The sequence below is a fragment of the Cibotium barometz genome, chromosome 30, assembly GCF_041138505.1.
Source record: "Cibotium barometz isolate CiBa-2024 chromosome 30, ASM4113850v1, whole genome shotgun sequence".
Lineage (NCBI taxonomy): Eukaryota > Viridiplantae > Streptophyta > Polypodiopsida > Cyatheales > Cibotiaceae > Cibotium > Cibotium barometz.
In genome coordinates this window covers 27,925,645-27,941,785 of record NC_141075.1, presented here as the reverse complement: position 1 = coordinate 27,941,785, position 16,141 = coordinate 27,925,645, and the positions used below count along the sequence as shown (strand labels likewise).

Below are 16,141 nucleotides of genomic sequence, written 5' to 3'. Positions count from 1 at the left end.
CTCGAACATACAGCATCAGCTGCTCTGCCCTGTGCTGGGCAATCTGCTCCATAATCTGATGATTCTGTGCCTCAGCTCTGGAGCTCTCTACCTCGGTCCGAGCCTAAGCAAAAAAGTAAAGCATTAAAATAATTGATTAGTCTCTCATTAGGTATTACTTAAAGAAATTTCTAACTTAGGACCTTAATTATAACTCTTTTTACGTGCAAGAGAAACCTACCTGCTGGATGTCGGACTCTCTCAGATGCTGTGCCTCTGTAGTAGCTTCCTCTGCCATCTGTAATGCAGCTCTGAGGCGGTCAATCTCCGCTCTCGCCTCTACCAACTCCAGAGTGAGCCTCTCAGTGGTAGGTGTGGGAACCTACGTGACACAATCAACCATGCCGCTCATGTAAAAATATAGAAAAGTATATATAAACATGTAGATAAATGACCAAAAAAACTTAAGACGGAATATATATGTAAATACCTCGACATCTGTCGTCGGTATAGATCGTGAGAACAGGCGCACCACGTGCTGGATGCTCTCCGTGGTACTCCGTACGTCAATGCCGACCTAGGTGCCAAGAGCCTCTACTGTCGACAATGGCACAAATGAAGGATCTGTGGTAGGTGCTACACGAAGGGCTGGTGGAGGCCGCCTACCCTGGTCCTGGAGACGGCCTCGGCCAGCACCACCACCCGGACGATGGCTGGTGTAATCCACCTCCTCCCCTAAGACAAACTCCGCATATAACTGCTTTGCGAAGTATATGGGAATCTGGTGGTTGTTCGGCATCCTCCCATATCCGGCAACATATCGACTATAGATATGTGCCGCCATACGAGGATGCGAACACCGCGAAATAGTAAGGGGCTTGCCCGCCCCAGGCCTCATCCCACAACTATCGAGGAAAAGATCTAGGTAGGATCCATCCCTAATAGAAGCAAGATCACAGACCTGACGATATGTCAGGCCATGTGACACAGGAGCAACGCGGTGGTGGGCTATCCACTCATCTACATAAACAATATCGTGAAGGCTACGAAGGGATGCAAGCATCGCCTCCAAGTCTGCCACGATATGTAATGTAGACGGTGTGTCTCTAGCACTCCTACGATAGCCGCTAACTCGCGGTCTATCTCCGCGAGGAGGTCCGCAATAGATGAGCGGCCCTCCTCGTGGCCCTCCTCGTGTGACTCCATGCTAAAACCTAAGCCAAACACAAAGGTCCAATGTGAAGGGTCTAATGTGAAGGGTCTAATGCTTAGTGCTAAGTAGCACTAATGAAGCTATAAAACAATGCTAATGGGCTCACTAATGCTAATCCAAATCAAGAGAGCAAGGAGAGTGAAAACGACTTGTGACAATGAGGCAAAAAAAAAAGTTTTCCGGTTTTATAACCTCGATCGAGGTTCGGTAACATCATGCAATTTAGGGTTTGCAAGATTAACGCTTTGGATATTAGGGTTAGTGCAACATACGGCCAAGACACACACCTAATTTTAGGGTTGGGGAAGGATCGACTGCTGAGATTTGATATTACTATCTCGTTCGAGGTACATGGACGGCCACGATTTAAAGTCGTTACCACGACAAGGTATGTCGACGGTCAAGATTCATTATATACCTCGATCGAGATATTTAAACGGCCGAGATCGCATCTTCCAATGTACGTGAATGGACGGTATAGATTGCGTTTACGTATCTCGATCGAGATAATTGGACGGTGGATATTACATCTACGTATCTCGATCGAGATATTTGGACGGTGCAGATTGTATCTCTGTATCTCGATCGAGATATTTGGACGGTTGAGATTTGGTCTCAGCATCTCGATCGAGATATGGGGACGGTGGAGATTGTATCCCATTACCTCGAACAATGAATGGTCGCGATTTGATGTTAATTTCTCGTTCGAGATACGTGGACGATGGAGATGTGCTGGTCAAATATGCCTAGGGGGATACAGCGTGGCCCTAATGTGGATCGGCATAGATATCTCGATCGAGATAATGTGGTGGCGGTGACATGTATTGGTGACATGGATGACGCCTGGAAAACCAGACCTGCTAGCGTGGCATTAGTTGGCATCTCGATCGAGATATGTCGATTTAGGCTCGAGAGGCACGTGTCGTCTTTTAATTCGCGGCACTATCACGATCGAGGTACTCCGCCCGAGATGCATGGATGTCCCAATTTTAGAGAGAGTGAACAAAAGTGAGTACCCTCATCGTGCAAGGTAATATCTATCCCACTTGTCTCTCCCAACTCTTCATATATTCTTGGTTTTGGAATGGTATGTTTAGAATTAGGGTTTTTGTTTGATATTCTCTTTTCTCTCTCTCATGCACAGGCTTCTTATGTTTAAAATTTTTGAATGGTATTCTCTTCTCTATTTCTCTCTCTCTCTCTCTCTCTCTCTCTCTCTCTCTCTCTCGCTCTTTCTTATGCATAAGCCTAAGAGGCTTCTTATGTGTAAGAGGTTTATACTTAAATCTCCTTATGCATAAGGCTTAAACCTCCTTGTGTATCCATGCTATTCACACTTTCAGGATTTTGTATTACTAATTCTTTTCTCAACTTTTTGTTTTGTTTTGTATGTCTTATAATCCTCTCTTTTAACTTCACCAAAAAGAGGTAAATGCTTTTTTCTCTTTCTTCTCTTTTTGATTTTGTATGTATGCATTAGGTTCTTAGGGCTTTTGTATGTATGCATTATTAATCCTTTCCTCACCCTTTTGTTGGTTTTGTAGGTCTTCTAATCTTCTCTTTCAACATCACCAAAAAGAGATAAGTGCTTTCCTCTCTTTCCTCTCTTTCTTATCTTTTTATCATCTCTTCTTCTATTTTTATCTATCAAAAAGAGGGGTTTTGTTTTGTAGATTCTCTATGCATAGAGCATAATCTATGAATAGAGTTTTACTCATAGAGCTTAATCTATGCATTATGCTCTATTCGTAGAGCTTACTGCATAGATTCAGCTCTATGCATGCATTCATAATACATAGAGATCTATGCATAGATGAAGCCCTATGCATAGAGCTTAATCTTTTTGATTTTGTATGTATGCATTAGGTTCTTATGGCTTTTGTATGTATGTAATACTAATCCTTTCCTCACCCTTTTGTTGGTTTTGTAAGTCTTCTAATCTTCTCTTTTAATATCACCAAAAGAGGTAAGTGCTTTCTTATCTTTCCTATCTTTTTATCCTCTCTTTCCTCTATTTTTATTTACCAAAAAGAGGGATTTTATTTTGTAGGTCCTCTATGCATAGAGATTAATCTATAAATAGAGCTCTAATCATAGAGCTTAATCTATACATTAAGCTCTATTCGTAGAGCTTAATGCATAGATTAAGCTCTATGCATGCATTCATAATGCATAGAGATCTATGCATAGATTAAGCTCTATTCATATACCTTTATGCATGCACTAAGCTCTATGAATACATGCTTAATGCATAGTGCTGGGGTACGGTTTAGTTTAGGCTAGCGTAGCTTGCATAGTGCTTTATGCATAAGCCTCATGCATAGCTTTATGCATAGGCTTTATTCATAAGGCCTCATGCATGCTTTATACATAAGCCTTATGCATAGCTTGCATAAGGCTTGCATAGCGGCATTGTTTGCATAAGGCTTGCATTGTGGCATAGCTTGCATAGGCTTTAACATAGCTTGCATAAACTTTTGTATGTATGCATTACTAATTCTTTCCTCACCCTTTTGTTGGTTTTGTAGGTCTTCTCATCCTCTCTTTTAACATCACGAAAAAGAGGTAAGTGCTTATTTATCTTTCCTCTATTATTATTGCACTCGTGGGGGTGGTGGGGATTTGTTTTGTAGGTTCGTGCATAATCTTTATGCATAATGCTTTATGTATGCTTTATGCATAATGCTCATGTATGCTTTATGCATAAACCTCATGCATAGCTTTATGCATAAGGCCTCATGCATGCTTTATGCATAAGGCCTCGTGCATAGTTTTATTCTTAAGCCTTATGCTTAAGACCTTGTGCATAGTGCTTTATGCATAATTCTCATGCATGCTTTATGCATAATGCTCATGCATAGTGCTTTATGCATGCTTTATGCATAAAGCCTCATGCATAAGGCCTCATGCATAGCTTTATGCATAGGCTTTATGCATAAGGCCTCATGCATAGTTTTATGCTTAAGGCCTCATACATAGTGCTTTATGCATAAACCTTATGCATAATGCTTTATGCATAAGCTTCATGCATAAGGCCTCAAGCATAAAGCATTATGCTTAAAGCTTTATTTTGCATAAGTCCTCATGCATAAATTATTATGCTTAAAGCTTTATTCATAAGACCTCATGTATGCTTTTTACATAAGCTTTGGCATAGCTTGCGTAAGGCTTTCATAACGGCGTAGTTTGCATAAGGCTTGCATATAGCAGCATAGCTTGCATAAGATTTTGTATGTATGCATTAATAATAATTTTCTCACTCTTTTGTTGGTTTTGTAAGTCCTCTAATCCTCTCTTTCAACATCACGAAAAAGAGGTAAGTGCTTTTCTATCTTTCCTCTATTATTATTGCACCCTTGGATACTAGGGATTTATTTTGTAAGTTTGCGTATAATCTTTATGCATAATTCTTTATACATAAGCCTCATGCATAGCTTTATGCATAAGGCCTCATGCATAGCTTTATGCATAAGATTTATGTATAAGGCCTCATGCATAGTTTCATGCTTAAGGCCTCATGCTTAGTGCTTTATGCATAAGCCTTATGCATACTACTTTATACATAAGCTTTATGCATAAGGCCTCATGTATAAAACATTATGCATAAGGCCTCATGCATGCTTTATGCATAAGCTTTAGCATATCTTGCATAAGGCTTAGGGCTTGTATAGCGGCATAGCTTGCATAAGCTTTTGTATATATGCATTGCTAATCTTTTCCTCACCCTTTTATTGGTTTTTAAGATCCTCTAATCCTCTCTTTCAAGATCACAAAAAAGAGATAAGTACTTTCATATCTTTCCTCTCTTTCCTCTATTATTATTACACCCTTGGGTGCTAGGGATTTATTTTGTAGGTTTGCGCATAAGCTTTATGCATAATGCGTTATGAATAATTCTCATGCATGCTTTATGCAAGGTCTCATGCATAGTTTTATGAATAAGGCCTCGTGCATAAGATCCCATGCATAGCCTCATGCATAGTTTTATGCATAAGCTTTATGCATAAGATCTCATGCATAGTTTTATGCTTAAGGCCTTATGCTTAGGGCTTGCATAGCAGCATAGCTTGCATAAGCTTTTGTATATATTCATTACTAATCTTTTCCTCACCCTTTTTATTGGTTTTGTAGGTGCTCTAATCCTCTCTTTCAATATCACAAAAAAGAGATAACTACTTTCATATCTTTCCTCTATTATTATTGCACCCTTGGGTGCTGGGGATTTATTTTGTAGGTTTGCACATAAGATTTATGCATAATGCTTTATGAATAATGATCATGCATTCTTTATGCATAAGGCCTCATGCATAAGCTTCATGCATAAGGCCTCATGTATAGCTTTATGCATAAGCATAAGGCCTCATACATAGTTTTATGCTTAAGGCCTCATCTTTAAGGCCTTATCCATAGTGCTTTATGCATAAGCCATCAAGCATAGCTTTATGCTTAAGGCCTTATGCATAGTGCTTTATGCATAAGCCTTATGCATAAGGTCTCATGCATAGTTATATGCCTAAGACATTTTGCACACCGTAAAGACTGCTTTATATATTTTAAACAACACAAGGAGAGCTTAGTGGATGATTGCATTAAAGCTGTCCACAAGAAGTATCATAATCCTCATGAGACCATAGATTTAACAGTAGATGGACACGACACAAAATCAAAGAAATACTTAAGAATAGGAGGTCTCTAGTAAGGAGACGTACAAAAGAGGAGAAAGCCCGAATAAGTGCCGCTCAAAATAAACACAGTAAGCCATCTACTACTCATAAGGGCGAGTGGAAGAAAGCCAAGAAAGAGATCTTAGAAGGAGTAGTGAACCAGGAACAACAAGAAGCGTGGCGAATACAAATGGAATGACATGGATTGTCGCACTTCAGATCTAGAGGTCGTGCATCATGGGAGGCCGAGTTTGTATGTATAGTGTAACTTCATGCCTTTTCTTTGTATTCTCTCTATTTGAGTTGTGTTATAATGTTTGTCTTGTGATGTAGCATGACATTGTGGATAGAGATCCTACCCCGGTAGAGACTGGCTACCATCGTTGTTTGCCACAGTAGAGGAGATACATGGAATTACCTTCACGATAAAGGGATCATCTTCGACGAACGATACAATCGAGCAAAGAGATCACCAATGCAGGTAATACTTTTTATTTTTATTTACAAAACATGTTTCGATCTTTATAATACTTTCTATTTTTATTTATATATATCTTCACTTTGTGTAGGCACAAGGTGGACAAGAAGGAGGACAAGATGACTCAGAAAGTGATGACTCCTTCGAGTAGTTTCCTGCTAGTTTTTCTTTATGTATAGTTTTGGTTTATGGCGCTGTGTTTCTTTTTCAAGCCTCATGTGGCTACCATCATGTATGGACAACTTCTTGGATATAAAATGGAATTTTTCATCATCTTCTTTATGTATCTATGTTTTTATTTAAGCATTATGTGGCTACGATCATGTATGGATAAATTTTTGGATATAAAATGTAATTTCTCATCTTCTTTAATCAATATTTGAAGTGTGTTCACAAATCTTTTTGTGCATATCTATCTTTAATTAAGTTTTTATGTTGATATCTTTGTTGATCTTAATTCGTCTATATACAAGTAAGCAAAACCTTAAACCAGAGAGCTGCCTGTGCAAAAAATGCAACTGCATGTGCAAAAAATGTAGCTGTACATCTACATAAGCAGCTCTGATATTTTTTTAAATTCCAAAGGGAGTCTATAATGAAGGCTATATGCGCATCTATACGTGCGTCTTTAAGCACGTTTGTGCTGATATAGACATGCTTATATGTTGAGATTCAAGCTCGATGACAGCTTGTGCCAGTTGCATTATGTGCTAGCGTATTAGGTAGTAGCATGTGTGAGACATAAATGACCGTGTCTAGTTGGTCATAGTTGTGTGGACAGTAGCTAGGGTTAGGAGTTGTGTGGACAGTAGCTAGGGTTAGGAGTGTGTGGACACAACACAAGTAGTGTGTTGTAGCTTTTCTATTATGGCTTTATGCATTGTGTGAGATGCGACATGGCTTCCCTCTATGGCTAGGATTTGAGTAATATATTATGGTTTTCTCTTATGTGTGTGATCCCTCTTCCTCTACCTATTTTTCATCATGGTATTAGAGTAGGGTGCTCTATTTTAGGGTTTATGAGGGAGTGAGTGAGAGAAGAGGGAGAAGAAGGTGTGAAGCTTGCCATTGAAGCTGTGAAGCTTGGAGCACACCAATTTTCAATAGATCAAAGAGCTTTGCCTACCGGGAAAACTAAACACCCTTGAGTGGATTGCAGGTGCAAAATCACAAACAGTATCAGATTTGAGTTGCCCAAAGCAAAGAAAAATTCTATTTTACAAGCTCTCGATTGAAGCTTGATAACGGTGAATGTATGTTGCAAATGGTTGCAAATTTGGCAAAGGTTCATGTATCTGGCAATGGGAATGTGTTGGCAACTCATGTGCAAGCCCTAGAGTGATTATGGAGAAAGTGTGATGCATTGAATGTGTTGGAAAAAATTTGTTTTGAAGCCCTCACAAAAAACAGTGAATAGATGCTCATTTTTTATGCAATTAGAGCCGTTTTTTACAAAAAATCACAAGGTTGATGGCTTGGGTGCATGCCTAGGGGTGTTGGCAACTCATATATACCATCATTAGCCACACATAACTCCGCAATTCCCTCTTATTATAGGTGGCACAGCCTGGGAGGCTAAAACATAGTAATTTTTAACCTTTTTTGCTTAGTTGAGGTCCAACTAAGGCTTGGTTGATTAATTCCTTGCATAATTTTCTTGGCAATATTATGGTACACATAGAGGAGAAGGATGCTATGTTTTTGTTTGGAGAAGTTATACATTTGGGAGTCAATTATGACCTGATTAAGAGTGTTATTAATTGTGATTAATTAAATAGAGGATTGTTAATCGACTAATTACTCACTCAATTTTGACAATTGGTCTAATTCCTTTTACAAGGAGTTATTCGACATCATTGCTAAGCTAATGAATGCGTGGTCACTCAATTCAAATAAGATTTGAAAAAATTAGAGTGCCTTTTCTACTGGTTTTACTGGTTTTTCTTAAAACGGAGAAGAGGATTTGATATTTCTGGCATGTATGTACCTTGGTTGGTGTTAATATGCAACATCGATCTTATTCGGGTGTAAATGCAAGTTATCCACACTTGATTGAACCACTATATTGCAATTTGAAGCATTTGAAAGCCTTAAAAAGTGCGCCAAAATATGATATTTTAGACTACGTATACTAGTTCAATTTGAATGCACTCAGTGTGATTTTCTACATCAACAGTAAAGTTAGTTGAGTACTTTGAAGTATTTGGCACACTTATTAGAGTGTGGTTGAGCTGAGGAAGACTCATTTTCAGAATTGGACATGTGCAAAAGGTGCTTTTATATTGAAAAAATATGTCAGACAACCCAAGTACAGATTGTGGGTGAGAAGTTGGATAGAAAGAACTTCCAAGCATGGAAGTATAGGATCAAAAGCTTTCTGAAAGGAAAAGGATTTTGGAACCTTGTTACAAGTGCAGAGCTAGAGCCGAATCTACCCCAACAACCTACATAACAACAAGTTGCAGCTCATAAACAATGGACAGAGAGAGCATACATAGTTTTGCATTACTTGTCTATATGCATCTCGGATGCTATACTCATACATATACATGATGCTGAGAATCCCAAGGATGCATGGGATACTTTGGTAAAGCTGTTTGATACCGATACGAGTGCTTTAAGTCTCAGTTGAGACAACAGATTCACAATGTGAAGCGGAAAAGAAGGAGTATTCATGATTATGTACAAGAGATTAAGAAGTATACAGATGCATTCGCAACTATCAATGCCCCCATGCCTGATGATGATTTGGTAGACATTTCCTTACATGGTCTTGGCAAAGAGTACAAGTCTTTTGATACATCTATCTCTGTTCGGAGTACAGGTTTACCAGATTTTGATGAGTCGGTTTCACTCTTGCTTGTTGAGGAAATCAAACTCGGTGACCCTTTTCATGATACATCTACTAACCATGATGATCATGGCAAGAATAAGGCTTTCTATTCACAAAGGGGATTTAGAGGCAAGGGGAGATTTACATCACGAGGTCGTGGTGTTGGTCATGGATGGCAGGAGAGGTCACCACCACAAAAATTTTCAGCCTTCATATGGTACTAGAGGTGGTCCTAGATATTTACCCCAAAGAAGTAGAGGTACTTCTCGTGGAAGAGGATGTTGGCAAGGCCAACAAGCATCTATGTAAAATGTGGAATGTAATTACTGTGGAAAGTTTGGCCATATGGCTCATGACTGTTACTGCAAACAGAATGATTTGAGAGAGTATAGAGCATAGCATAGTGGAAATTATGCAAATAGTGAAAATTTTACATCAAACAGTCATGATGGTAGTGCAAATTACTTGTTTGCCATGAAACATATCGTGGAGTCTATGATGACACATGGTAACAGTGATGATAGTTGGCATATGGACTCTGGAGTATCAAACCATATGACTTGTCATGGGTGAATGGTTTGAGCATATGAAGCCAATGGATGTGAAAGGCTATGTGGAGTCAGGTGATGATTCTCACCATGCAATCACTTATGTTGGGAGTGTGCCATTGGTGATGCACAATGGTGAAATGAAGTCTTTGTCAGACGTCTTATATATGCCTTTTATTACAAAGAGTTTGGCCTTAGTTGGTCAAATGGTTGAGCAAGGTTTACAGATTTGTTTCAACGAGCATGGTTGCTTCGTTGAGGATTTCAAAAATGGATGTAAAGTCATTGCCAAAGACAAGAAAGAAGACAGATTATTCAAATTGGATGCTAAGATTCCTAAGTTGAAATCGGCTATGTTCTCTAAAAGCCGAAATATGGTACAAGACATTGAAATGTAGCATAAAAGGATTGGACATGTGAACATACAAAAGTTAAAGAACATGCAAGCAAGACGCATTGTTGGTGGGCTGCCTAGATTCAAATATGATGGGAGTATGCATGTATGTGATGCTTGCCTATTTGGAAAGCAAGCAAGGTTGCCATTTCCTAAAGAAGACAGCATGAGTAGCAGGCCACTTGTGATGGTGCATAGTGATGTATGGGATCCTGCACACAAAGCCCATCCATTAAAGGCAGCATATATTATCTGACATGCATTGATGATTTCAGCAGAATGACTTGGATTTACTTTCTCAAAGAGAAGAGTAAAGTGTTGGGAAAGTTTATGGACTTCAAAGATTTTGAAGAGAAGTAGTATGGCTGTTGGATAAAATGTTTGAGGACAGATGGAGGTGGTGAATACACCTCACATGCTTTTGAGAACTTCTTGAGAAAGAATAGCATAAGAAGACAACTAACTTGAAGGTACACACCTTAACAAAATGGTGTTGCTGAGAGGAAAAATAGTCACTGATGATGTGGCTAGAAAAATGCTCAATGAAAAGAGCATACCAAACTTTTTTTGGATAGAAGCGTGTGCCACTGCAGTGTATGTACTTAATAAGACACCCACAGATACCATACATGAAAGTACACCAGAGATGCATCTTACTGGTTTTAGGCTAGACATTGGACACCTCAAAGTGTTTGGTAACATAGCTTATGTGCATGTGCCAGATGAGAGAAGGAATAAGCTAGATCCTTACGCAAAAAAGTACATTTTTGTTGGGTATGCACAAGATCTCAAGGCATATAAATATTACAATCCACATACTAGGCAAGTGCTTATTTCAGGAGATGTGGTGTTCGATGAACTTGCTAGTGGTACAAGGCAAAGAATGAGGGTGTCATTGATTCTATTGATGCTGATGTGTATGTGAACTTGCCACAAACAAGTTCTACTTCTATGTTTGGGATAACAGAGTCTGAGAGTAACACTATACGGCCATGGTCAAGATGCTTGAGACATAATAGTGCGAGCACTGGGAGTAATATTGTGGATAAAAGAAAAAATAAGGTTAAAGGAATTGGCATTACAGGTTATGAGTCGTCAAGTTCAGAAAGTTTGGATAAGGAACTTGACATACCAGTTTTACGCACACCAGGTGCAAGGAAGGATAGATATGTGCCTCCACACGCTAGAGTGATAGGTATTCAAAGTGATCCGCATGCATTACGGAGATCCCAAAGAGTCAGGTATCTAGTTGCCCAAGCATCATCTAAACTCCAATACTCTTATTCTTTTCATTTATATTTATTATACCCTTGGATTACCTCGGATTATAATTTTATATACATTAAGCTTATGCCTAATAACCTTAGTAAATGAAGCTTATACCTAAGCTTCCTATAAAAGCTTTATGCATAGAGCCATGCATTTTAAGTGAGTCATAATTTGAGGACCATAGCATAAATTAGCTCAGAGGAGCTACCTTATCTATTTGTTCTCATTGCGTATTTAATGTAACCTAACAACTTCTAAAGTTGGACATCAAAACCGCACATGCCCAAATGCATAGTGTTGGTAACTCCATTCTTATAAAGAGGCTACTAGGATCTAAGTCCTACTAGGGTGAATGTCTTATAATAATGACTTTCAAACAAAGGTCCTAACCATCAGGAAACACCTGCTGCTGCTGCAGGTTAGCTCTAGGATATGAATACAATTTCAAAGTGATACAAGCTATACCACCAAACAAGAAGGACGTGTCACAATCTCAGCTGGTGCTTATCATCCTATCTTGACTTAAAAAATTGCAACATTATTATTATGTTAATAATCTTCTCTCTCTCTCTCTCTCTCTCTCTCTCTCTCTCTCTCAACTAAGGATAGATTTTGAAGAGAGGGACGGATGAAAGGTCAAACCCCACTGCCCAACCAATTTCTCGCAATGGCACACCTAATTTGGCAAAAACGTATCATGTATACAAGATAAAAAGTGTTGTGTACATTTGTGTGCAGGGTGCGAACCAATGAGTCTTGCCTTCCCATATGCGGCTTGCTTCTAGTATGCTCTAGGATTCATAATTGATGTATCGGTTTTAAAATTAATTTTAAAGTAATGTGTTCTTGGTTTTCAAGCCAATAAATAAAAAAGGAGCCGTTGAACATGGGCCAAGTTATGAGGGGCAAGGCTGAATTTAAAAGCCTACCCTAACCTTCAATTTGGAGGCCATAAACTAGATTGACCTTCAAAAATTAACTAAATATCCAGTAAACATATATGCTTTTGTAAATTTAAATTTTAAAAATAGTGGCTCTTTTCTGCAATCCAATTTTTAAGAGAGCTTCTCTAGAAGGTTTGAAGAGGAGTGAGGGGAGCCCTTCGCTGGAGGACAAGGTAACCCTCCCAATATCATCATAAACCCCCCTGGCCCCCTCTCTCTCTCACTCACTCTCTCTCCCCCCACACGTAACCAGGTTTGAGCACCGACCTTTTTGAGGAACTCCGATGCAGCCTCGGCTAAGCGTACTCAGCTGTATCTCAATGTTTTTGAAGAAGGTCATGACTTCTTGGAACGGGTGTGTGAGTTGATCGTGATATCTTTGTAACAAATCCGAGTACGTGTCCTGAAACACCAGTTCGCCATTAGAAACGGTTCTTTTGGAATCCGATGGAACTAAAAGTAGAGGTCAAAGTTAAAAACAGACCATGAATTTATCCAATTCTGGCTCCACTCCAATAGCACTAGGCGTTGGCGTTTCTGATTGAAAGTGCCGGAATTTGTTTGTGACTTCATCTAGTCTCCTTGAAACGTCTGGCGGAGCACCAAACTACCGATATGAACCCTTGTTAGCTTTAAATATCTTGTCGAGATGTCCAGAAACTGGCAACGTCGGAAATGACAGAAAATTTGCGTACCTTGCGGCAATTCGTGTAAGCTAACACGAGCCGAGGGTAGTACGGGTGCGCGATGATCTGTGCCTTTTTGCTATCCAAATCCAAATCGGGTTCATGTAATGAAGTTGTAGGTGAGCTTATCAAGCTTGGCAAACCCAACGTTCCTTCCACCTTCACAATTTGCTCGGCTTTGTGCTGGCCGTTGGAAGCCATCGTTACATGTTCTTGCCCATCGAAGCGTCTCACACAGAAGTGAGTTTGAGGCTCGGCTTGAACAAGATTACTAGCTGTAGTGGGATGATTAAACACACAACTTTCAGTGCCAGGCTCGTTAATATTGTTACAATACGTGACCAGAGCCCGCTGAAAGTCCATAGCTGCATTAAGGTGATGATGTTGATCCGGCCCTTGCGCTTGGTCTAGCTCCGTCATGAGAGCCATCAATGAACCGCCGGTAAAATTAGTCGGATCACAGAAGGGCAGTTGTACAGCACTGGATATGCAGTGGCTGCCGCAGTCCATGTAGCTCAATATATGTGATCAATTGGCAAACGATCCTTTAGCTGTAGTATAATCGGAGGAAGACGGCGCCTTAGCTTTACTAAACGATGGAAGCGCAGTAAGACGGCCTTGAAACCCCTACAAGGAAACTTGCAGATCGAGCTTCGTAAGAGGATGAAGCTCAGCCAGACACCAACTTTAAAGAGGATGAAGCTCAGCCAGACATCAATAAAGTTTAGAGTTCAATTAAAGGTGTTTTACGTTGGGCGTTGGGGTAAGAAGTGTTGGAGCCGTTGGGGTAAGGGTTATGGCCCAAGTTCTACAGCTTCCGCATATATCTAATAATAATAATAATATAGATATGTGTATTATTTTATGGATACATAAAAGCTTGCCAAGAAAAGGTAAGGAGTACAGGGAGCAGTAAGTTTCAGGTCGTCGGTGGCAACGTGCAAGTAGAACGAAAAGCCACTAAGTTAGAACACTTGCTAGTAAGTTACCTTGCTGACAGTCTACAGAGATCTGGGTTCTTCCCCGCTAGGCTCTCGGAGTTATGTCACTTGTGCAGTGTGCACGATAAAGACACTAGTGCACCCTGCACACTCTTGTACAGTTGCACTCATCAAGTCATCAACAACGTGCTCGCTTTGACTGGTCTATCAAAGCGACTAAATATTTTTAACACCGTGCCCTGCCGCGGCGCACTCTCGAGTCTCGACTCTCTAGTCTCGGCATTGAGTCCACGCACCACGACATTCTAGCAGGCCCTCCGTCAGGCCTTATTTTTTCAGTCTCCCATTCCCGAGGCTGTTCCGTTTTCGAAAACAAAAGCTTTCTTTTTCCTTGCCTAAACCTCTGACTCCAAGGCCTTCTTTAAACTGATCTTCTTTTGGTCATCGTCGAGCAGAATGCTTCTAGGCCCTTTGAGCCTGGGAGGCCTTCACCTTAACACTTACCGTTCATAGAAGCTTTTCTTAGAAGAAGGTGAAGGTCCTTGATCGCGCAGCCCCTCGCTTTCCTCATCTCGTCCTCTTCGGCGATAATCATAAAGTATTTCGTGTGCAGGCTTCTCCGTGCACGCTACCCGGGGTGCATGTGACGAATCGATTCGCGTTCCTTTCAGATTTCCCATCACACCACCGTCATTAACGATGCTGGCCCCACTTTCAAATGATAATTTCTCTTAACATATATATATATATATATTTATTTTGAAGATCAACCTAGTTTTTGGTTTTAAGGTAGCTTGGGCCTTCAAATTTTTAGCCCTGGTTGGCGTGCTCCACTGCTACTTTGTTGGGACACTCCACCTTGAGTCTGTCTTGAATGTCAGTACATACTTTTAGAATATAAAAATCTTAGGCAACAAATATATATATATATATATATTGGTCCTAAAAAAAGAATAATAAAATCTTGTCAAGATGTCCTTAAAATGATACTTTTACACTATTATTTTCCCCCAAAAAAGAAATAATCATATAGTAATTAAAGAGTAAAAGTAACACCACATATTTGATCATGTCCGTCCATCTATGTTGATCACCATCATATTAAAAGGCTACTTCTTTTATATTGATGATGGTGCTTTTCTCTCTCTAGGTGAGTGGGTTCACACATCATTCCCCCCCCCCAATAGCCACTCCATAACAACGATTGGTTCACATATCTTACTCATTTCCAACAGTCAAATGGTTGCAAGTGTGATGAGGATGGAAGAAGTGATAAGCTTGACTCAACCCATGTGACATGATTGAATTTTTCCCCACACTTGCAAGCCTATGTAGGATGGAAAAAGTGAAAGGAGGAATGTTACCGATCAATGCTTGTACACCAAACATGTTCTATAATGATCATTCTGACTCGGATTCCTCTTCTTACATCTCATTCATGATTTCCTTATTGTGAAAAGGAATAACTCATAGTCTTTTTAATCTTAGTCATAAATCAAATTGAAAGTGTAACATTAACAAATCTATGCCATGAAGAGTAAATTGAGTAGCAAACAAATTTTTATAGAAGCCAAGTTGTTTTAAAAAAGGGATAAATTTAGAATCCTTGCATTATTTTACCTATGATTGTTTTGGTATTATCTTGTTCATCTGTTTTCCATTATGCGTATGACAAGCATTTGAAGGAGATTTTATGAGGTGTCGAACCAAGGTCACATTAGTTGCCACCACCATAGAAGATATAAAGCTCATGAGCGGAAATTTTGGAAAGCCACATATTAAAGGCTCACCAAGCATTAAAGAAGATGTTGATGCAAGGAGGATAAAATGATAGTGTCATAGGAAGCTCGCCAATGAAACAATGCTCCTAACTAGAGTGGAACGAATGTTCGGGATACACTTATTTTTCACTCTTGTTGAAGCCATGAAATTGAGGAAATAGCCATATTTCATTAATTTAAACTAATATTATAATTTCGATAATCAACTCAGTTCCTTCTTGAGAATCTCTCAGGCAATTTATTTGGATTTTCATCCAGCATTGTTTCAACATGAGACACCTATTTCCTAAACACTGGGTGGAACTAAACAATAAGTTCGAGTATAACTAATTAATTGGGAAGTTGACATAAATACGACAAGGGGAGAAGTTGGTTGGTGGAACTAAACAATAAGTCTAAGTAGAACTGTTA

General features: G+C 39.5%; 1 protein-coding gene across 2 annotated transcripts in view; it reads right to left on the bottom strand.

The window, feature by feature from the left end:
- Positions 1-13,794, bottom strand: part of LOC147621343 (homeobox protein knotted-1-like 1) — a 67,931-nt gene extending 54,137 nt beyond the window's left edge. Inside the window, exons 1-3 of one of the 2 annotated variants that reach the window (XM_086824541.1) lie at positions 13,018-13,794; positions 12,807-12,929; positions 12,590-12,725 (exon numbers count right to left, since the gene is read on the bottom strand). In XM_086824541.1, the coding sequence (XP_086680667.1) occupies positions 12,590-12,725; positions 12,807-12,929; positions 13,018-13,518 (760 nt within the window). In that variant the 5' untranslated portion in view covers positions 13,519-13,794. The remainder of the gene's footprint in view (positions 1-12,589; positions 12,726-12,806; positions 12,930-13,017) is intronic. The other variant, XM_086824540.1, reaches the window with a different exon arrangement.
- Between the last annotated feature and the right edge of the window lie 2,347 nt (positions 13,795-16,141).